The 21,935-nt window shown below is 43.4% G+C and overlaps 2 protein-coding genes across 5 annotated transcripts; one reads left to right on the top strand and one right to left on the bottom strand.

The window, feature by feature from the left end:
- The first annotated feature begins 6 nt into the window (after window positions 1-6).
- Window positions 7-9,367, top strand: LOC125021135 (putative monooxygenase p33MONOX). 3 transcript variants are annotated; one of them, XM_047607042.1, is made up of 9 exons: window positions 7-166; window positions 1,549-1,672; window positions 1,826-1,892; window positions 1,978-2,153; window positions 2,508-2,622; window positions 2,846-2,973; window positions 4,381-4,490; window positions 5,559-5,743; window positions 7,131-9,367. In XM_047607042.1, the coding sequence occupies exons 3-9, from the start codon at window positions 1,868-1,870 to the stop codon at window positions 7,340-7,342; spliced, it is 951 nt and encodes a 316-aa protein (XP_047462998.1). In that variant the 5' UTR covers window positions 7-166; window positions 1,549-1,672; window positions 1,826-1,867; the 3' UTR covers window positions 7,343-9,367. The 3 variants fall into 3 exon arrangements, with proteins under 3 accessions (XP_047462998.1, XP_047462999.1, XP_047463000.1); XM_047607043.1 differs by having other exon boundaries at window positions 17-166; window positions 1,516-1,672; XM_047607044.1 differs by having other exon boundaries at window positions 26-166; window positions 1,520-1,672.
- LOC125021134 (rho GTPase-activating protein 24-like) lies at window positions 8,555-18,241 on the bottom strand. Of its 2 annotated transcripts, none has more exons than XM_047607040.1 (9): window positions 16,362-18,241; window positions 14,231-14,344; window positions 13,469-13,676; window positions 13,261-13,393; window positions 13,096-13,169; window positions 12,889-13,010; window positions 12,516-12,750; window positions 10,296-11,252; window positions 8,555-10,194 (listed from the first exon to the last, which is right to left on the bottom strand). In XM_047607040.1, exons 1-9 carry the CDS (start codon window positions 16,411-16,413, stop codon window positions 9,954-9,956), a joined length of 2,136 nt encoding a protein of 711 aa, XP_047462996.1. In that variant the 5' UTR covers window positions 16,414-18,241; the 3' UTR covers window positions 8,555-9,953. The 2 variants fall into 2 exon arrangements, with proteins under 2 accessions (XP_047462996.1, XP_047462997.1); XM_047607041.1 differs by having other exon boundaries at window positions 13,261-13,390.
- Between the last annotated feature and the right edge of the window lie 3,694 nt (window positions 18,242-21,935).

Here is a 21,935-nt window from a genome sequence, read left to right as displayed (position 1 = left end):
CAAACTCTCGCGAGATCCACAATCTCGTTCATCAAGGAAACGTCTTTTATTTATCCAACACAATAATGGCTGCTTGTCGACAACTGCGTTGTTCTCTGAACGGACGGGTCGACATTGGAGGGTCACCGATGTTTAAGTTGTTGCTTTGAAGCTGCCATCACCTCCGGTGAGTTTAAGTAATCATATCAGACTGTTAGCCGTCGTTAGTGCCCAGCTGTGTGCGGCATCTTGTCCAGCTCAGACTGGTTCCGCTATCTCGTACGGCCAAGCCTGCTACAGAGCTACATTGAAAAAATAGCCAATTCAACGACACGACGTTTATTGGTAAATGTTCTAGGTGAAAACACCCAACTTTAGACATTTTATGAATGCGCAATAGCTACGGTTATATTCGGCATTAGTTAAAATTTCCTGTTCAATACCAGCATTGTAAAATACGTGTTTGAGTGTTATTTCCTTTATTGCCTTGCAAACTAAAGCACATCCTGCAGGATCTTCATGAACATAAATTGTCGTAACATATGATTCCGATATCTGCTTACTATACCATGTAATTATATGATCACAAAGACGTCAGTTAGTAATATATCTGGTGCTGCTATTCTAGATAAAACTGCAATATGCTTGAATTTTTGAATGGAGTTTGGTGGCGTCTATTGTTAATAAGCCTGGCAGAATTTTGTTGCTGTACTGTTATATTATCTTTTCTTTACTCTCTAGGGTCTGTCTGTACAAAAAAATACAGTTTCACTTTAGGGATTACATACAAACCTGCCACACAGAGGTCGTAGCTTGTTTATTTCACCAGTGGGAATAAGTTATCTGGTACATCTGTATATTTGTTACATCCCGAGGTGCTGACAGTGATTGTCTGCATGCACACATGTGTATGTACTACACTTGGTATTATCTTGTGTGTGTAATATTTTCATCCACAACTGGAATGGAATTATGTAAGTGTTTCATCTGATCTGAGATATATTTGATGAATGAGCTGCCAGGTTTGACAAAATTCCACCACTGGAGAAACTGTCAGCTTTTATTTTGAAGTATAGTCTTTGTCAGTGATGCAGCATCCTTGCTGCTGCAGCAGGAGTTACGTAATCCTGCTTTCCTGCCATCATCCTCTGGAATAATCCTGCAGTCAAGCTGATTTGAACAGTATTACAGGGCAGGCTGCTTACATGTAGCTCGACTTTTTCTCTTTATTTTTATCCGTACTGCTTTCTAACTCCAACCTTCATCTTAGATAGAAATGACTTCAAATGTATATTCTGTGTTCGTTGAACATTACATTCATTCATGCACAAGTTCAATCTGAGTCCAGTCACGGTGTATTGAATTTGAATGCGTCATCCTCGTTGGGTAATTTTGTTTCAGTTCAATATTGAAACTAATTAAATCCTGTCAGCAGCCAACGAGAAAACATGCATATTGATGAGAAATTAAAGAGGCAGTGTGTGTTTTATACTCTGTGACGCTAACAGGGCTTTGCTTACAAATTAAGTTGTCCAGACAGGTGACCTTTGACCCCTGCTGTCTCCTCAGTTGCTTCCCTGGCCACGCTGCTGTCCCACAATGCATTGCCAGAGGCTTTTGTGTGCCTCATACAGACCAGTTTAACTGTTGCCGCCACCTCTGCTTGTCCACAAAAAAGCAACATAGCTGAAAGGTAGGAACCTGTGAGCCCGTTGTTGTTATATCTTAAACTCTTTTGTTTCTGCATCTTTTGGAATTATCTCAGTCATAGAAATATTTATGGAAAACAAATGTCCTGGATCCACATTTGCAGGCGGAAATGTGAAGTCCTCCTTTTGTCTTTCAGGTCCTACATCTCTCTGATCTTGTTCATTGTCTTGCTGCAATCATGTCTGGTTCTGGCGACCTACCAGGTGACTATCGCCCCCCCGCAGTTAGATATCTTATCGTGTTTTTTTTTTTTGGACGTGGCCTCACTCTGTTTGTTTGCGTCTGCAGCCATTGAAGGCTCCGGGATGGGCGGGATGAAGCTCCCCATCGGGATGACCCGGCGAGCCCTCAGCTACGACGACAACCTGGAGGCCCCCATGTCCACGCCCCCACACGACATCAGCATCAACACCCTGTGGAGACGACCCGTCATACCGGAAAGGAAGTTCTCGCAGCTGGCTGAGGTGAGAGAGCGTCTCCTCGGCACGGTGCAGATGGGTCGTAATCAAGCAGATGATTCAAGAATCTTAGTTGTCATCTGTGCATATACAAATAAGAACTCTATGTGTGGCCGTTCAGAGAGTCCGATAGAAAGACACAGACAAATTCCATAAAAAAGACACATGCATCTGTATACATATATAAAAAGTGCATAAAACCTGAACTTAAACCATTTTGTGTTGCACCAACCCAGGAGACAATGTAATATACTGCAAAGAGGTGGTCAGCTCATATATATATACTATGCATGTTGTATTGCTCTATGCCCAGTTAATGATTATGATGTTGGTGCGTTTTATTTGTTTTATTTTCACTAGGAGGATGAAGGCGGCCTTGCCAGTCAGTCCACAGTGCAGGACAACGCACCCTCCAGGTCGCCGACCGTAGTGAAAACAAAGGCCTCTTCTGTCATCATGAATTCTCTAATCACCAGTAGGTTACGCTCTTTAATGTTGATCATAGTCTCTATTATAGCAGAATTCCTCATATTTAAAGGATAAGATGGTAAAAGTGTGAAGTGTGTTGATTTCAGGAAAGATAACTGTTGATAATAAAGTGAGTTTAATAAAGTTCCGCGTTTGTTTATGTTTTGCACTCTGTTAAATTTGAATGCTTGTTTGGATGAGAATACGACTGCAATTTCTCTCTTTCTCAGAGCAAACTCAGGACAGTGTGTACAAGTTTGAGCAGAGGGCGGGACTCACCGACACCAGCTACACACCCCACAAAGGACTCACCGCTGAGGAGACCAGACACCACCATCGCATTCCCGAATCCCTCCAGGTCAGACACGCACAGCACATTATATACTGTCCAGAAGAAAGCTGATCAGTATTAACTGCACATAAGAGTCCTGTGCTAAAGAGGCATAACCCTTCAGAATATTTTACATTTCTGTATAATAATGACAAAAAACATCCTTAATGTTTGACCAAGAGAAACCAAACAAATGAAACAGAGATATTAGACTTTGTGCCTTTATTATTGAAATAAGTGAATCCTTGTTTTCAGCGTCTGGTGTGATAATTTCATTTTATTATAACAACTAAACTGCTGATCTGTCGTAGGAATTTTAGCTCTTTCCTCAGTATAGAAGCGTCTCTGTCCTGAAATGTTGTCGGGTTTCCTCACATGAACTCCTTGCTTCAGGTCAAATAGGTGGGAGTCATAACATCCACACGAGACAAGACTGGCTCTCCGGGTTTTAGCTGTTAAATTTGTGAACTACAGTTTGCTTTATGACTGCTCTTGCCACCAGTGAACTTTGTATGCACTGACACAGTTTTATATATCATAATTTTTATTGTACCCTTAGTTAGGTCACATGAGCCAGCACCCAGTGGTGTGATTTGTTTATTTTATCAGGGGAGATATTAAGAGATCTATCTGATTAAGTTAATAATGATATACCGGACGCTGTTTCCTTGCGTTTGGGGACTATATGTTCGTGTCATATACATCCGATACCCTCGTTGTGATTACGACAGCTTCATGCTCTTCCAATTTCTGTGTCTCTGTCTTTCTATGTTTTCTCCTATCGTTGCTACAACTCGCTGAATGTTTCGATACACCTGCACAGCGGTGTGGTGGTTAGCACTGATGTCTCACAGCAAGAAGGTTCTGGGTTTGTATCCATCCGCCGAACCTTCAGAGGAAAAGCGGTTACAGAAAATTAATCATCTCCTTTGGGAAAATTTAGACGGTGTCTAGCAAGCTACTCCTATTAATACAGTTTGGTGGAAAACCAACCAAAGAGAAATAAAAAACTGGAGTGGTGGAGGCAAGTAAGAGAATTGCTCAAAACAAATAAAACGGTAATACACGAGCTGATGTAATACGCTGATGAATAGGCGTAATCGCATGTAGTTAATGTTTACTGTAGTTAATATTAGATCGTATCTTGTTGCCACATTGCTGCCAGTCTCTTCCTCTGTGTACGGTACAAGCCCAGAGTTTCCTCTGTCCTTTGGCTGGAAAGATAACACTGTTGAGGACATAGTGAATGCGGCTGTGACTGGTAATAGAAAAGATTAATCCAATTCGTACCGGCAGGGTACACACTGCCTGTCGCCCCTTCGTGCTCTGAGGAGTCCGTGCTAACCACCGCACCACTGCTAACTGTTATTATAAGTTTTAGTTATTATGCTCATTGATGCTGAAAAACTGAAGCGTGTTGTTGTTCCTGTGAAGAAATTGCAGATCCAGAGCATGGAGCCCAGAGAGGAGCGTCAGAGTCAGAGCTCCTCCGCCCAGTCCACTCCATCCAACACTCCACACAGCTCCCCGAAACAACAGCGCAGGTACACAAACGCACACAATATATATTGGTATTTTAAGGCGAGACACTACAGTTGAATAGGGTAAAGTTTTTAACCAATAGATGTCACATGAAACTTCTCCAGTTGATCGCTTACATGAATACAATATTTCTTTGTATCACAAGTTTTCTGTGAATTCATATTTAAATATGCAAATGAGGAGTTATCTTCTTAAGTATGCGCTAATTTGCATATGCTTCCAGAACAGAAATCTAAATAATGGCTAAAGTGGGTTTCAAAATTCTTGTTTCAGTATGTGTAAGTGCTACTGAAGTGGAGATTTCTGGCTCAGAGTATGTAGAAAAACAAATTTTGAGAAAACGGCCTTTAAAGTATATGTGTATTTTTATTGGAAACCACTTTGTTCCAAAACCAAATCTACTCAAATCATTATCATATAATCACATTAACATATATGACATCAAAATATCAGATCACTTTTTCAGTAAGTTCACTCAACTGTGAAACATGAATGATGAGCCTCCACCTCCACGTCTCCACCTTTGTCTCCTTTTACCAAAGACAGTTTACGGCTTCTCCTTCATGTGTCTGTTCCTTGACTTTTCTTGGTAATTTGAGCTGTAATTTTCTTAATAGATAAGACTTCACAGCATTTCCAGAAACGTAAAACTTTTGAATGAATCACCAACCAATGAGAACTCAAGTTTAGCTTTGGATTGACCTTTGTACTTTCTCAATTAATTGCCAGTACAAAGGATATGACCATATTTGGACCCGACAGACTTCTGCAGAAGAAAAGGAGCTTCACAACGGTACCTCATATGCCGGGGTAGAGATGAGGCTCACAAAGCTGACATTAAGCCAATTTAGCAGTAAATTAATGGTGTAACATAGACAAAGTGTAGTGACATGAACACCTAAAGGTGCATTTTGGACGCTTTTTTAAACTAGTTTGATAGACGACATGTCGTTGAAGCAAAATAGCAAAAAAAAATCAAAATTGATGAGTGGGTGAAAAGCAGTGTTTTAAATCTGCTGCACGTACAGAATCTATAAAACTGATCCCGTTTACTTTGTGTGTTTGTGTAGGGGCTGGTTCGGCAGTACAAGTTCAGAGGTCAGCGTTTGCTCCACCAACAGTAGCGTAGACATGGGAGGAGGAGACATGGCAGCAGGGGGCGTAGCAGGTGCGGTGGAAAAGTGGGGAGTGTTCGGGCCTCGGCCTCACGTCCAGAAGTCGGTCTCTGACCTGGGATCAGAGCCCACGGCTGCAGGTAATCACACAACGTCACCGCGAGCGCAGCAAATCCATAAAAACATCCTCCCCCGGATCATTTTTACCCAGCAAACAAAAAGCTTTTTTCTCTGGTGGTGAACGGAACCGTTTCTCCCTTCTGTTTGTTCAGAGATAAACTAAGTCTGTTTAAATGTGATTTAGGTAATTCTCTATATAAACAGGCCCATGCAGCATGTGGGTTAGTAGGTGAACAAATGACCTTCAGACTCTCAGTAAACACCGGCCAGCTTTACTGTTGACAACCTTGTGAGTCTGTCCCCTCATTGGCTTTTCCAAACGGTGAAGATTTTCATCATCCCGCAGATAAAAAGACGCTCGGAATGGTTTAGCTGAAGATCACCGACAGCTTGTGAGAAATAACGTTTAGTTTTTCGTGTGGGATGGTTCGCTCTGAAGTGGAGAGGCGCTTGAAATCTTTTTTTTCAAGATGACTTTGGGTAGGTAATCTTAGGATGAGGAACACCTTTGTGTGCTGCTTTGCTAAAAAAAACTCTAGCTTATTGACTTTTTAATAAGCTAGAAAAATGCCTCATGCATTGATTCCACGGTTGAGGAATGACTCAAGTGAACAAGAATGTAAGATTTATGATATCAAGGCTGCGACCAAACAGTGCAGATTAACTATGCGGTGTTCTGCATTTAAAGGTAGATGACAATTATGTAACAATTTAACCGATTATGTTCAGGGTCTGTTTTACGTGAATAAACACAGACATACAAATATTTTTAATAAGATTTGGCGCACGAGGCATTTCTGAGGTTCAGTGAATATTTTAATCCAGCAAGAAAAAGAACAAATAAGCTTCAATAAAATATTTCAATTAGAAATTGGAGGGAAATTTTAAAAAAAAGAAGAAGAAGAATAAAAATTGGTCGACACTAGTTTAAAAGTATTGTATTTTAACTAGGGTGGTTAACAGATTAAAATATTTAATTGTGATTAATCGAATCAAATTAATTTGCGATTAGCGCAAATTTAAAATCCTTTACTACAACCTGACCTGAGACTCTTTCCTCAATGTTACTGCTGCTTTGATCCAGATTTCTCAAATGACATTTTTGGGCCTGGTCGCGATAACTGAACGCCTAAAATAAATGTTGGAATAATAAGGAATTAGCATCAATTGCTTTAATTCTGACAGGCCTAATTTTAACAGCACCAAATTAACTACACAGTGAATGAAATGATAGCTACTTGTTTGAAGGAAATCAGCAAAATTTTTAATTCCAGATGCCAGTATAAATGTCAGGCGTAATAAGTTAACGAGCTTGGGGCAAATTGCTGAGTCGGTCGTTCCAGTCTGTCGAGGCTGAAGCCACTTCTTTGACAGTAGATTAGAAAGTCGTTTTTTCTCTTTTCCCAGCAGGCTTTGCGCTGCAGGTGTACCGCGGTGCCCAGAAGCCGACCCCCATGGAGGTGATGAAGTCGCAGGCGACGCGTCTGGCCGACGCCACCGCTCAGAACGTGGCCCCGCCCAAGATGGAGATCCCCTCCGTGGAGGGCCGACGGCAGGGGGCGCGCCCGCACAAGCTCAAACACCGAGACATGAACATCCTGACGCCCTCCGGCTTCTGAGAGGACACCCGCCGCGCGATACTCAGACGCTAAAGGTCCCATGAAATGAAATGAAATGAAATGAAATGAAATGACGTATCTCTGCATTTACTGTTACGCTTTTCTTATCGTTATACTGGCTGTTAGATTATATAGGCAGTGCTTCAAAAGCTTTTCTTTTTTTTTTCTTGTCATCTCAAATTTATTTCGTCTGTCCTTCCTGTCAGTAATAATAAGATTTTATGGACCAGGGTAACAACACAGTGCCATCTCTGACAGGGAAGGTTGTAAACGTATCATCAGGTCAGACAAATTTATTCCAAAGAGAAGCTGAACAGAAAATTTAGTTCCTAAACTGCCATCACAGCTTGTGGACTAACTTCCTAAAGCTTGGACCTACGATAAATAGTGCATTTTTTTTAAAAAAATTTTTTTCAGCTTCAGTTTTGATTCCAGTTAAAGCTAAACCGTTTACAGCCTTTAAAGTCAGACCAGTGTCCCTGTCCACAAAGTTTTTGTGTTAGAAAGCTGGTCTGGTGCTGCTTCTAACTACTTCTAGCAGTGTACTGAATTAGAATTTTTGTACTTCACCCACAACAAATGCTTCAATCTGGCATTTTGGTGGTGAAAATCTTTTCCTTTCAGCTTCACAGCCATTTCATGGGACCTTTAACGGCAGCTCCAACCACATAACACGACCACTATTTACCGTTCACCGTCTTTGCCATTGAAACAAATCAATCTGTACTGCTTTCAGACATTTGCGTTTCTGTTATTCCTCACCGTTGTAACTCGTACATCCATCTGCCAGTAGCATGCTGACGTCAACATGGGCTCGGACCAAATCATTTTCCATGAACCAGCCCACGAGTCCAGAGGAGACGGTTGGCTGCTGTCGGCCTCCAACGACCGTGGTTCACGTTTAAAAATGATTCCACGTAAACGCACTTTATCCACACGGAAATCTCAATGTCCTCCTCATGCTACGGAGCCCTCCAAATCGATGTGAGAAAACTCGTAGATGTGTCGTCTGTCACTTCGTATTTTACCGAGCAGGATGGCAAAAAGAAGTCCCATCTCAAGTCTAACCAAATCAATTAACAGAGCAGAAATATTCCAGATATATTTAAAAAAAAAAAGAAAGAAAAGAAAAAAAAACTCAGGAAAATTGGCAGGCTCCTGCTCAGTGAAACTTTTCACTCATTTGTTTTGATTTAAAATGTTTTTTTTTTGTTTGTTTTTTAGATGTTTTAATGTATAGATTTTCCATGACTTTGGTGGCAGCAGATTTAATTCTTTTGGGAATCAGAAGAAAAAAACTAAATCAAATGCCCAGCGTGGCGTGTGTGTGTTCAAAATAGACAAACAGAAGAAAATATCTTTCAATGTGTGAGCTTATTTAGCGCGTCTGCCTTCTCACTGTTAAATATGAAGGATTTTTGTAGAGTTTTGGTTCTTAAAAGCTGCTGTGTACATACTCTGGTCTCTTAAAGATGTGTTTTCAGTCACACAAAAAAAAACGTTCTGCACCCCGAGAGAAAAGATGTGGCCTTACCGCGAGAGGTAATTAAGTTTTCTGTCTGCGGACCCATGGATAGAAATTGATGTTATGCAAAGGTTCTGCAAGGTAAACAAATGACATGTAGCTCCTGGCTGATTGCAAATTCTTTCCGTTATGTTTCATTTGATCTGCCTCCTCTAGCTCTGCTGTGCTTTTGTCCAGATGTCGTCAGTTTTATGTCATCATGCGTTGAACAAACCTAAAAGAGGACACAGAAGAAAACAAAACGTTCTGCTGTAAGGGGCTGTAGATATTCACTGAATATGACTGTTTCTGATTTTGTTGTGTTGAAGCCGTTCCCTTTAAATCTCTCCCCGACTGAATTCCCACAACTGAGTCTCCTCCGTATCTAACCGTGACTGTAATACTGACTGTTTGATATTTCTTCCGTTGATCATAACAAGACATTTTCCTTGATTTGTAGTACTCTGCACATTTTCATTGTCTTTACAAGAACTGAATAAATGTTTCATTCTCATTGGAAAGACGAAAGTCCACGACTCGTTATTTTAGAAAACTTTTTATTAAAAAACAGATTTCGAATGGCACCTCTTAGCACTGCCCCTTAGCGAGACTCTATTCACCATCCAGCGTCAACAAGCATCGCGTGTAGATTCTCTCACAGGCTACAGAGAATCAAATCGGTGAGAACGTTTTTTTTTTTTTTTTTTTCAGGTCAAGTGTGTTTCATTGGTAAAGAGTTTTCATGCGGAGTGAACAGGCCTTTGGTCTTTGCCGTGTCTGACACTCAAACTGCAGGAACAAAAGTGTCACTCTGTTTCATGTCCACGGGAAATCCCGCGCAGCGAGTCATTCCAGTTCTTGAAAAAACAAGTCGTTTATTAAAGCACGCAGTCCACGTGGGAAATCTTCATGTGGCATCTTCAAGTCCACCGGGATTTCTCCTGATTATGCCGACTCATTGGAATGAAAACTTTAAGAGCAAAGACGGGATTTGGTGCAGCATTCAGTTCACTCCCGGAGGTCGGGAATTTGCAGTGGCTTGGATCCTGAGTTGAGAAAAACCAAGGCGATTATTGTAACGTTTCGAGGTCTGAGGCTGATCTGTCTTCAGATGCTTCCTCCTCCCCTTCCTCCCCCACCCCCGCCCCTTCTTTTGATCTCCCCGTACATCTGGAAGAACATCTCCATCTCTCTCTGCAGCGTGCTGTTGCGGCGGTCGGCGTCGGCTTTGGCTCGCTCCATGTTGCGGATCTTGACCTCGGCGACGCTTTGGCTGCGCTTCTGCTGCTCCAGGCTGACCCGCAGCACAGCGACCTGCCGCTCCAGGACGTCGTTGCAGCGCTCCAACCTGCGGCACACGCATATGCCCAATATAAAGCGGAAGTTTAATGGAGATGAATGATGCGTTTGCAGTGCATGAGTAAGCAAGAGCAGGTGCAGGCGTCTCACCTCTGTATCCTGGCCTGGTATTCGGCCTTCTGCTGGGCCATCTGCTGCTGCAGCTCTCCCAGGAGAGAGTGAGCATCTCTGGGCTGTGGCTGAGGTTCAGGTTCAGGTTCCTGGAGATCCGGAGGACCGGAGGGGAGGAACACCTCCGAACTGCCAGTACTGAGAAAGCTGTCGCTGAGTACAGAACAGGAAGCTGGGGAGTTGGGGTGGTGGACGTCATTATTGTCACGTTCTTCATCATCACCATCATTGTTGTTGTCTTTATCATCGTTTTCATGCCCTGCCGCCTCATTTGATGGGAACCTTTTAGGTCTCTTTGGTGACACGCTGGGACTACCTGCTTCTGCGTCATCGGTGTTCTCATCCTGTGGTAAAACCTCACAGGAAGACCATGAAGAGGAAGAGTCTCTTCTCTCTCTCCCCTGTTCCCGTGGCTCCACCTCTGCTTCACAAGTTCCAACATGGCTTCCCGGAGAGTCAGCTTCAAACTCTCCGCCGGTGACATCCTCCAACCTCTGATGCAGAGACACTCTGTCCAGGTTGTCGTAGGCAGAAGGAGGACTGCTATCCTCCTGGCCCTCACTGCTGCCTCCACTGGCCGTTTCTGGCACGGCACCACCTTCCCGCGCACCGCCCCACCTCCAAAAACCGCTCCCCGACTCTCCCAGGCTTGGAGACGCCTTAGCCCGGCCGGTGAGCGCTGATCTCGCCAGTGGGTCCTGCAGCTGGAGGCTAGTTGTGGAGGACTGGACATCCGCAGAGGACAGAGCGTGGCCGGAGGGATACCGGCGGTAATCTGCGTTGTGTCTGTCAGAGTGGTGCTGGACGGGCTGACTGGAGGAGGGCAGGGGGTAGAAGCAGTTCTCCGGGTGGGAGGAGGTGTAGCGATGGCCGAGATGTTTCTTCTTCTGACCAGAGGACAAATCGGATTTGGCGGCGGCGGCGGCGTAGGCACAGCTACAGAATGCAAGAAACAGGACTTTTAAGGTGATATATATTTTCACATTTCAAGACTAGGAGGTGTGTCTACGTAAGAGTTCTGGACAACTTCTGGGACATGGGCACCCACACCTTGTTGCAAACTACTGTATCTGTACAACAACCAATTAAGAAAGACATAGATACACGTAGATGGATATTTTCTGTGTGATGTATATCAACGAATTGTCAAATGCCATAATAATAATAGATGATAGACTAGCTTTTGAGGGACGTATTGGACTCCCCTTATCTGGAGAATGGAGGAAAGAGGAAAGACAGTAGTGATGAACAGAAGACTGTAGCTCCTGAAGTGAATGTTTACACATGACAGAGTATTTATGAGCACATCATCTTTAACAGCTCCTGTTTCTTGTCCACAAGCCAGGAGTTGGACCCCCTCTTCTCTCTTGCTCTATTGGACCTCTTGCGTTCACCATCATCAGCTCTCGGTTTTCGACCTGGATCTTAAGCTTCATTTACACTTCTGTGTCTGACCTTTGTCATACGTACGTCGTAGCTCCTTAACTTGCTGAATCACATGTTGTGTGTGGACCAAGGCAACCGTGACTGGTCTGCTACGTTCAGAAAACTCCCTGTCCTTCTGCCTTCTACACGCTGTCTACTCAGATGTCTTCTGTCAAGTCAACGTCTTTCAGTTCCAGTCAACACAGCTGACTGATCGCACACCAACTACAGGACGACACAGACATTGCCGATGTGTAAACAAGGCTGCAGTTGTTTCCGCCTCTGAGCTGTCTGTCAATACCTCTTAGTCAGTTATATCCTTGTCTCAGTGGTGTACTTATCACTTTCTATGTGGAGAGAGGGCTTGTCATTCTACCTTTCGTGTGAACCTTGTCACATTCTTCCCCTCTGTGATTGTGTGACTGTGTCTTCTCACACTGTGAGAACAACTCCCTTATCTCCCTTCCATTATGTTAATAGCGGGATTCCTTCCTTCCTTTGTTTCTGTGTGAATAGAGCCTTTGAATGTTCTCTCTTCTGTGTTGTGTAGTCTCCCCCTTCCCAGACCTCAAAGTTGCCTTTCTGGAAAAATATTCATTTTAAATATTCATAAATAAGTGTAGTGGTTGTTGTGTTTGTGAGCACTTCCTTAGCTCTTGGAGCTTTCAGACAGAATGTGAGTTTGCAAACAACCCCATTGTGGGATAAATAAAGGATTAAAGGATTTTCTCATGAGAGAGTTTGTATGAAATGTTGCAGGTTTGTATGTTTTACCCGGAGTCCTCTGCGTCTGCAGCAGGCTGTCCTGGCTCTGTGCAACTCTCCGTGATGAGAGGCAGAGACAGCTGGCGAAGGCAAGGCACCGGGTGGAGATGAGGCTGCCTCAGAGGGCTCTGTGATGCGTGTGAGCCTCCCGGCGGACGGGTGTAGACGGGCGGAGGGAATTTGGCAAAGAGAGACTCGTGCTCTCGGATTAGCTCCAACATCAGCACCTGGACCAGGGCTGCACCTGAGACACAGACAGGGTGGTGAAGGCATTGCTCATGTTTCAGTACTTCAGTCTTCCTCCGATACCTACAATTGGACCACTGACAGATATTTAGATAGAATAAGGTTGTAAAAGTTTTTGTTGCGCTCCAGTTCCTACCTCCCACAATGCTTTGTGGGTCTTCAGCTTTCGCTCGAAGGATATTTGGCCCGAACACAGTAGCCAAGTTCTGGACGCTCATCTTGTTTCTGCTGGAGTAAGACTGGACCTCATTCAGAAACCTACAACGTCAACAGGTACAAACAAAAAAACTCAACCTTAAGCTTTACATTTTCAATCTAAACAACAAGGCAGCAGAAGTCTTACTGGCAGATGAAGTTGAGTAGGTTGAAGTTTGCAACCGGTAACTCGTGAAGAAGAGTCCTCAACTCCCCCAAACCCTGAGAGGGGAAGACAGGGGGAGGAATTTTAGAGAAAAGAGTGACTGATGGGGTAAGTGTTGGTTGTTGACGTGTGCTCCACTGCAGTTACCAGTGTGCGGTCCCGTGACAGCTTCTGGCTGCAGAGCAGGAAGTCCTGATAGTGGCTGTAAGGAACCAGAGGCTCTGGCAGCTGTCTGAGGTAGAGCTTCAGCAGTGATGCCACCGTGTGGACGTCTGTGCTACTGCATGCAAACCAAACCTTGTCAGAATGTGTGATTGAAAAACAGCTAAGGGAAAAGGCAAGATTATGCTTATACCTATCAAAGGATGGTCTCTCTCCCGAATCAAAAGCCTGTTGCAGCTCTTTCACCAAACTGGCCTGTCCTGGCTGGCGAAACAAGCCCACCTCATGCAGGCCACGGTCCCGGATGAAGGTCACACACTGCTCCACCACCAGAGGAACCAAGCGCATCCCATAGCGTCGCTCATACAGCACCGTCTCCTCCAGACGCTGACCAAATACGCCTGAAAGAGAGAAGGTTTGTTTTTGAATGAGATGACTATGTTTGCTTCCTCCTGCAGTCAGAAATATGATGATGTTTGGACTTTGAAACCTTTTAAAGGTGTTACGAGAAACTCGTAGGTGTTAGAGGGAACACAAAATCTGAGTGAGGTTCAAGATGTCCACATTAAATTGTTTAAAAGCTCAACGCTCACACACAAATAAAAAATCCCTACAAATGTTTAGTCGTTTCAGCCAACAAGATATGGTTTTAGTGTTAGGGAACACATTATGTCAATGGCAGATAATAACAGTAATGCACAGTTTATACTTCTGCGTCAAATTGTCCCACAGATTCATAAATTTCACTAAACAAAGGGAAGTGTTTGTGTACATACTTGCACAACTATCAAGAGGAGGGCCAGTTTGAGTTTTATACCATTGGAGTGAGGGCCTTTTTGTCATTGCAGGTTAAGACTATTGCTATCTAAGGGTTGTGATGAGATGTGATTAAGAATAACGTAGGGCACTGTGGTATGCTCCTCGCAAAGATTCCCATACTAATGTGTGTGTTTACCTGTGAAAGGGATCCAGACTCCTTTGTTAAGACTCTTCAACCACTCATCGCCCTGACCGGCGCTGTTGGATAGGAAGAAGTAGGAGCCAGGGCTGGCCAGCACGTCTCTGTTACCTGCAGATGAACCCAACAATGGTTGTTTTTAGAGCCAGTTCAACAAGTGGTCACTTGAGCCTCTTATCTGATTGCTGACTGTTTTCTGAAATACCACAGCAAGAGCACACAAACAACTTAGTACTGCATTCCCACTACACTGCGAGACGTGTGATGCACAGTCTGAATGTAACGTTACTGATGTAGTAGAAAGGTTTTTTATTTTCATCTACTGTGAATGTTTCACGTTGTAATCATTTGTTCCCACAACCCCATCATTTTCTGCAGGTTATCTGCAGTCTATTGATACTGTGATCATTTCACAGTGACGATGAAAAGAAAGTTTCGAAATTTGAAAACATTTTTCATCCCCAATATTGGAAGATTTTTTTTTTAGGTTCTTTTATGTCTTAGACACCAAATACTTCCTGTTTATCCCGGCACGCGCATGCCCAGTATAACCACTGCAAACGACCAATGGGCGATCGACGGCGGTAGCAAATTAGGCCACGCCCCCGTTAGGGTGAAAACAAACAAATCACTCGCGGTAAATACAAATCCCCCAGTACCAGTCAGTGTTTATTTCGGGCTGCTAGCATTCGCAATAGCCAAAATGTTAGTCAGGCAAACACATTTAGGCCTATATAAAATAATTTAAAAAAAAAACAAGGTACAAAATGGCACCACCAACAGATATGATGCACAAACAAGGTGAGATAACATTATCGTTTGTGGGTTATATTGAATTGTAAAAGTGTGGCTCCAGCCTGTGCCTCTCTGCAGGCCATTTCCCCTTCTACTGGCTGACTTCTTTTGTTGTCTTGTGTCTTCACTTCACAGCACAGAGGTAATGACCTTCCTCTCACAGGAAGTCTCATTAGCTTACCCAAATATGGAACCTGAGAGCATTTAGCGAGTGAGTTACATTGTCCTTTGCCCCTAAAACTAACTTGGAATTTTCTTCCTCATACCGTGAGTTGTTCTACTATAGTGGCTGAAATTTATTATTAACTAAACCATTTGCTCTACGGCCTCCTGCAAAACTGGTTTTGAGAATGACGAACTTTCAAGAGCCAGGAAGACAGTCCCAAAGAGAAGGGGAGATGTAGGCAAAAAAAAAAAAAAACTAAGGAAGAGAAGAGTAAATGAAGGCTGCATCTCTCCATGATTTTCTTTGGCTCTCCCCTGTCTAATGTGTTCAGTGCCCAAACTTCTGTTTTCTCTGTACAAAGCGGTGAGAGGTTACATCCATAGTGGGGAAGTGGATGGACATCATGTCAGAGGAGGAAGACGCCTTCTTGGATGGAAAGCCATCCAAGATGAAAGGTGGGTCGTCTGGCCTCCACTCCGTAGTTATAAGCACTGTGCGGGGCACTGCATCAACATATGCATAGAACATAAGCCCCTCCCTACGCATGTGACCAGTGCGGACAAAACATACAAGGTGCTAAATGCTAACGTTCCCTTGCAAGCAACCAGGGATTATTCGCCATGGCGACCCCTAAAGTGGAAACGTCCGCAGGTGTGCCACGACAGAGATATATCCCTTCTTTCGCCTGAATATCTGAAAGTGTGTGGCTGTATGCAGGGCCGAGAAATGGTTATAAAGACAAATTGGTTATATTTTGCATGGATGCTACAGGGTTGACTCACGTAAATGCACATTTATCTAATGCCATATTTACCATTGTGATTCCCGGTTAGTGTGTAGCGCTTTAGGGTTAGCTTCACGTTTTCCTTCCACCTTGTAAATGAGGCTATAAGCATTCAGTCCAACCACCTCTCCCTTACTTTCTCGTTAAAGCACTTTCCACTCTTTCCCTCCATTTCCCATCATGCCCCACTGCCCGTCCTCCTCCTCAAAGTCACATTAAACGCACATGCCGACCGCACGCATGTGCCATCCATGTACAGGCCACAGTGTCACCCCAGACAGAGGAACCTGACTCAGCATTTTACAGGTGGCACTCAAGGGCAGCAGGAGTTGGGGAGAGGGATTAAAAAGTAATATGTTGATGGTGTGTCTGCCTTGTCTCACCTTTGTGGCCTGTACTGTCATGTTTCCAGGACTTGAAGCAGCTGAGTCCCATGCTGCAGTGCTCCTGCTCCGGCTGTAGGTGCTCAGCGCAAATTACACACAGCGACGTGGATGCTTTTATGCAGACTTGTAGAGGAGTTTAAACGTTTTGGAGAGCGCAGAGTAGAGATTTTCTTTGTCTTGCTTCAGTATTTCTACCAACTTTGACTGGCAGGAATCAGGGAGGGGCTTGGTTTTTAATGACACAAAGGGCGGATTCTGGAGGGGAAAGCTTTCAAAAAGAGGTCTTTGGAGGATATTTGACTGGGTATTTATTGGTGTATTAATTTGCGGCAATGTCCTTGGGGTGGTGAATCGTAAATTCTTGCTGCATTTTGAATCAGCAAGATATCCCAGGTGGAGAACGGGGCTTATAGAAAGCTTCCTCGGCTAAAGATGATCAAAAAGCGAGAAAATCGGAGGTGGTCATTAAACCTTAAAGGCAGACTCCACATTTTATACAATGTCTGGTGGGGGTTGCATCAATCATTCAGTGCTGCATGGAAAATTCCGCCTTAAAGAGGTTTCAAACTCTCGTCTAAACATTATCGGGAGGTTTCAACTTTGATTCAAGGGAAATCCCTGGTGGATAATATAATATTAACAGGGGTAGCCTGCAGGGTAGACGGAAAAAAATGGAGGACTTCAAGAGAAATATTAAATTTAATGCATACCGTTTTCTGGTAAGTATTTAATCTTCAGGTTGGCTTAAACGGACGTAAAGGTTATTAGAAAGGCTTTAGTAAGTTTCCTGTGGTTTAAAAGAGGCTCAAAGATGCAGGCATTTGAGTTTTTTTTTTTTTGCCTCGAGCAGAACTGTGTCTGGGGATTAGAAAGCCTTAAAATGAAAACTTTATATTACACCTTCAAGGGCAGATGGACAGAGTGAGTAGTTGCAGAATTAATGTCACTTCTCAGGTTGAAATAGAAGACGTTCAGAAGACACTGAGGAGAGGTTCCTGTTGAATATGCAGTCACAGAATGAGAAATGTCCTGGCAGGATTCAGAAGTCTTGCCCAACGCTGCAGATAGGCCAGATTTTACTCAGATAGTTTCAGTCAATGAGTTGCGTGCTTTCCAGCTTCCTTCACAAGAGCCCTCGCTCCAGAGCCACAAACATCCATCTGGTTTCTCAATACTTCCTGAGAGGAAATGATTGCACCATACTGCTCAGATGATGACCAAGCACAGGCAAAAAAAAATTCTAAGTGCTCCAAGATGCTTGTTGCATCTCCGGGCGTTATGAGCTGGTTCCTCTTGGGTGGAACTTCTCTTCAACTTCAGCCTTAAAGGATTTCAAATCATTTGCCCACGTCCAGAAGCCCAGGCACAGAGCCCTCCATTGTCCCTGTGACGCTTTAAAGAGATCAGTCATTGTGGAGAACGCACCTTTTCACATCCGCGAACTCAAACGTGTCCTGCTAAAGCCTCGTGAGACCGACTCTGGAGTATCTCATGATGTCTGTGTCACTGTCCGGGGCTGCGGATTCTGCATTTTCCCACCTGTCTCTGTCTGTAATACATCAAAAAGTAAAATCATCCCGGAAGAACGTGAACTTGTCTCCTTTCATATGTTTTTTTTTCCTCGTCTCTTTATCCAGCCGGGGAATCAGACCATCCTCCATGACCAAAGACACAATCTTAGTATTCCTTCCTGCATCCTCCCTCCTTCTCCTCCTCCTCCTCCTCCTCCCTTGTCTCCCCCGTCTCTATGTCCTTTGCTTTATTAGCTCTTTAACTGGACGTCCTGCTCCATTCCCAGAACATCTGAGCGTCCACGTCTTCGCCATCCCTCTTCTCCCTCTCCCACTCCTTCACTCCATCCCCTTTTTCCCTCTCTGTCCGTCTCTCTCTTTGTCCCTCTCTTTGTCCCTGTCTTGCTTGTCCTTCTGTCTCCCTCTCCCCCTCTCTCTCTCTTTCTGTCTCCCTCTCTCTCTCTCCATTTCCCAGCAGTGCGTGCGCCCCCAGTTGCCCCCCTCCCCATTTACCTCATCAATAACCATGCTGTGTGTGTGTGTGCGTGCTTGTGTCTGTGTGTGAAGACGGTGCATTAGGAAAATTGGTTCTCTGCGACGCAGTGCTGTTTTACCAAAGTAATCACAGCTGATGGCGAGAGAGAGAAAGGGAGAGAGACTCAGAGGGAACAGGGGAGATGATCTGGCTCAAATTCTGCTGCTGCTGAAGTATAGTCTGCTGCAACACACACACACACACGTCGCCGCCATGATTCAAGTGGACATGAAAGAGAGAAAGGCTGGTCGGCCCAGTCAACTTTTGAACTCAATTAAAGTATGAGGAGCCCCCCCTCCCCTCCCTCTCTCAATGGGATCCAATTCAATACGTCTCATTGGGCTGAAGTACAGTATACACTGTATCGACAGTTGTTCTTCCTCCAGGTGAAATATGTATCCAAAGTATGTGTATACGCGTGGACTTTAAAGCCTCACGTAATATTCTAACAGAGCCTCCGCTCTTCAGGCTCTCCGTGAGAGTCTGGAGCCTGGCTGGACGTTTTTTGGCAAGCGGACTCCTCCAGGGCTGAAAAATGCGAGAGCCAAAGACTGCAGCTCCTCGAACTGCGACTCAAGGCTGGGCTCAGAAAATCAGTCCCCATAGATGTTGAAACTTTACGGCAGAAAATGAACGTGCTGGAAGAAAAATGGTCTCGGTAGACTTTATAGGAAACGCAAGCAGAAGCAGGAGGCAGCAGAATGCAAAAGAATAGAAAGAATAATACTAATCAGCCACGAGAACATGGTGGGAGAAGTAAATGGCATCGAGCATCTCGTGACAATTCAGTGTTATGCTGAGAAACGTTTGGACCTGACACCCTGGAAAAGGTGTTGACCTGGCCTCCAAATTCACGAGATCCCAAACTGATCAAGTATCTGTGGGAAGATCCACAGAGGACCCTCCCCTCAACCCACAGCACCCGAAGGCCCCCCACCAACTACATCCTGTTGATCAGACACCACAGGACACCCACAGAAGGCCCATGTCCAATGTCTGATGTCTCACAATCGTTTTGGAGGCACAAGTGAGACCTACACAACATTAAGAAGGTGGTCAAAATGTTACGCCTGATCGGTGTAAGTGGAAACAGGAAACACCAAGATGGCAACGGCCAGAGACACAGCACCACTCTTCACTTAAACTATGGGTGACGTTATGCAGAACAACTCCATCTTTATATACAGTCTGCACTTCTGCTTGTGGCACGACTGAGGTTCCATATCGATGTGACCCGGTATCGATGTTAGATGAGGTCAAAGAATTTAATTTTCTGCTTGTATGACACATGAACATTGTTTGCCACACTCCACCTGTGGGGTTTGCAGCATTTCCTGCACTATGTTTGGTTGGGAATATGTGACAGCCTAGTGCAGACAGGCGAGTCACACTTTCAAGGAACATGGTGCCTAATTTTCGGATGAACAACGAAGAACAACAAGAAAATAATGCAACTCAACAGACAGGTTGGCACATTTTAGGTTTTCACAAAAGGATGTAGGACCAAAACAAGGGAATGAGACGGAGTGAAATCCAACTTACAAGATCTAAATGCGCTGCAGAGCTAGAATGATACAAACAACGTCCGAGCAACAAAGTGACACATAAAGGCAAAGGAGTCAAAAGCATTTGGGAGACACAACAGGTACATCATGTAAAACTCAACAGACAACTTGACAAATGACTGGAAAAAATCTGGACTATATATACTAACGTGAAACTAATGAGGCAAGAGCAAACAAGCACATAGGCAGGAACAAAATCAAGTGCAGTGAAGTGAAGCTGACAGACACAGAATGAGGGACTGTATCAAACAGGAAAATGGGGCCAAAGCATGTTATTCCACCACTCCACATAAATGTGTTGTGTACGCCAGACAGTGAGATGTCTTTATTAATCAAACAAAAAAACAGGTGGTTTATAGTGCGACACACTCACAACCCCTTATAAGTTGTTTTCTATACTGTAAGTCTTCTGAGTCTGATTGATTGATTTCTAATCCCAGCTGAGAGCTTTTCACATCTGTCAATACAACGGACAAGCATGCTCTTCATCACAAAGTGCTGCGTGTGAATTGTGTGCTCTCCACTAAATGAAATGTGTCACCTCCTCTCCTCCTCACTCTGACTGCATGTCTGTAATTAATCACATGTGCATGGAAAACATTGCAGAGCAAGAGCCTCTCTGTCAGGGAACTAAAGGAAAGAACAAAATTAATTACCTCCATGTCTGAATCATTTCACAACATCCAACAGCAGCACCCCCAAGTGATCAAGCTCTGAAAGTACAATTTGGACTGTCAGTTGAAATAAGTAAGAAATGCATAAGGGGGAAGAAAAAAAAATCTAAAACACAAAAATATTCATAACCTCAGGAAAACGTCAGAATAAATAGTCAGAGGAAGCAATCACTTTGTCAGAGGAGAGGCCCACTTGTGCTCGTGATGGGATCATGTTCTGGAGTGAGAATTTGAACTATGCTAGTCGTTAAAGGTGAAGATATTTTTGTTTTTTATGTTGAGGAAAGAAATTCAAGCCTGCAGCGTTGTTGGAGGCGAATTTGCGTCAAAGCCGTGGTAAACATAGGATCTGTCACGTTTCCTCGCAACAAACCTGCGGTCACACATCTGGCCGCGGGATCACATAGATTGTGACATGCTCTTTTATTATTTCATTTCACTTTAAATTACCTTGTCTAACTTCATAACTTCAAGTAAAAGATGCAGAAGGGAAACTAAAAGCTGATGTTTTACTGTACTGTTCCTGTTTTTTAGGTAAATTATGTTTAAATATATGAATAACGATCACCACATTTCTTTACTTTAAAGAACTTTAAACTTTGCTGATTATTAGTTTCATTTTGTTTTGTTTTTTAATCCTTAAATTCATATACACATAAAATAATGTGCAGCTGTTTTCAGGTAGATTTTAATCATTTTAACTCTCAGGCATCCTTTTAATTCATTACCCTCTTGTAACCTATGCGGGCAAAAAACTTCATGTTCAAAAATCTTAACAGATTTAATTCAAATTCAATCATTTTGAGGAATTTTAACCCTTTAAATGCCAGCTTCATTACTTGATGTTGCGGTTGTTTTTAAGAAAAAATAATAATAATAATGTTGGGTGGCTGGGGCATTTTTCTTTTCTTTTTTCAAATCAGTCTTGGGTATGACCAAGATTATCTAAAATATTGACTTGATTGCATTCATATTTTTTTGTGTAGCATCAGATTTAAAATTTACTACCTTCTTATAACTTTAGTTGACAAAAATGTCCCATTGACTTCCAAAAATCATTCATTCTGCAATATTAGGGTTTAATTTATGAGATTTTTTTTTTTTAGTTTCGTTTTTAGTGTTCAACACTAAAATTAGCCATTTCCAAATTACAGGGCCTAAAAAAATGCACTTCACTGTGAAGAAAACCCAGCAGTTGGTTAGTTTATGCATCTGGCTGGAGTCCTGTCACAAACAGTTTGGAGCTTAAAATTTACTACCTTCTTATAGCCTTAGTGGACAAAAAT

The sequence above is a fragment of the Mugil cephalus genome, chromosome 15 (genome assembly GCF_022458985.1).
Source record: "Mugil cephalus isolate CIBA_MC_2020 chromosome 15, CIBA_Mcephalus_1.1, whole genome shotgun sequence".
Taxonomy (NCBI): Eukaryota; Metazoa; Chordata; class Actinopteri; order Mugiliformes; family Mugilidae; genus Mugil; species Mugil cephalus.
Note: the sequence above shows the minus strand (reverse complement) of the source record. Positions and strands in the feature narration are given on the sequence as shown.

Bases quoted from the DNA above. Each gene is read 5' to 3' on its own strand.
- LOC125021135 (XM_047607042.1), top strand. From the start codon at position 1,868: ATGTCTGGTTCTGGCGACCTACCAG. The intron at 2,623-2,845 runs GTAGGTTACGCT...TCTCTTTCTCAG, and splicing joins CATGAATTCTCTAATCACCA to AGCAAACTCAGGACAGTGTG. The intron at 2,974-4,380 runs GTCAGACACGCA...GTTCCTGTGAAG, and splicing joins GCATTCCCGAATCCCTCCAG to AAATTGCAGATCCAGAGCAT.
- LOC125021134 (XM_047607040.1), bottom strand. From the start codon at position 16,413: ATGGGACTCAGCTGCTTCAAGTCCTGGAAACATGACAGTACAGGCCAC. The intron at 13,394-13,468 runs GTATAAGCATAA...GTTTGCATGCAG, and splicing joins GAGAGACCATCCTTTGATAG to TAGCACAGACGTCCACACGG. The intron at 11,253-12,515 runs GTAAAACATACA...TGCATTCTGTAG, and splicing joins GCAGACGCAGAGGACTCCGG to CTGTGCCTACGCCGCCGCCG.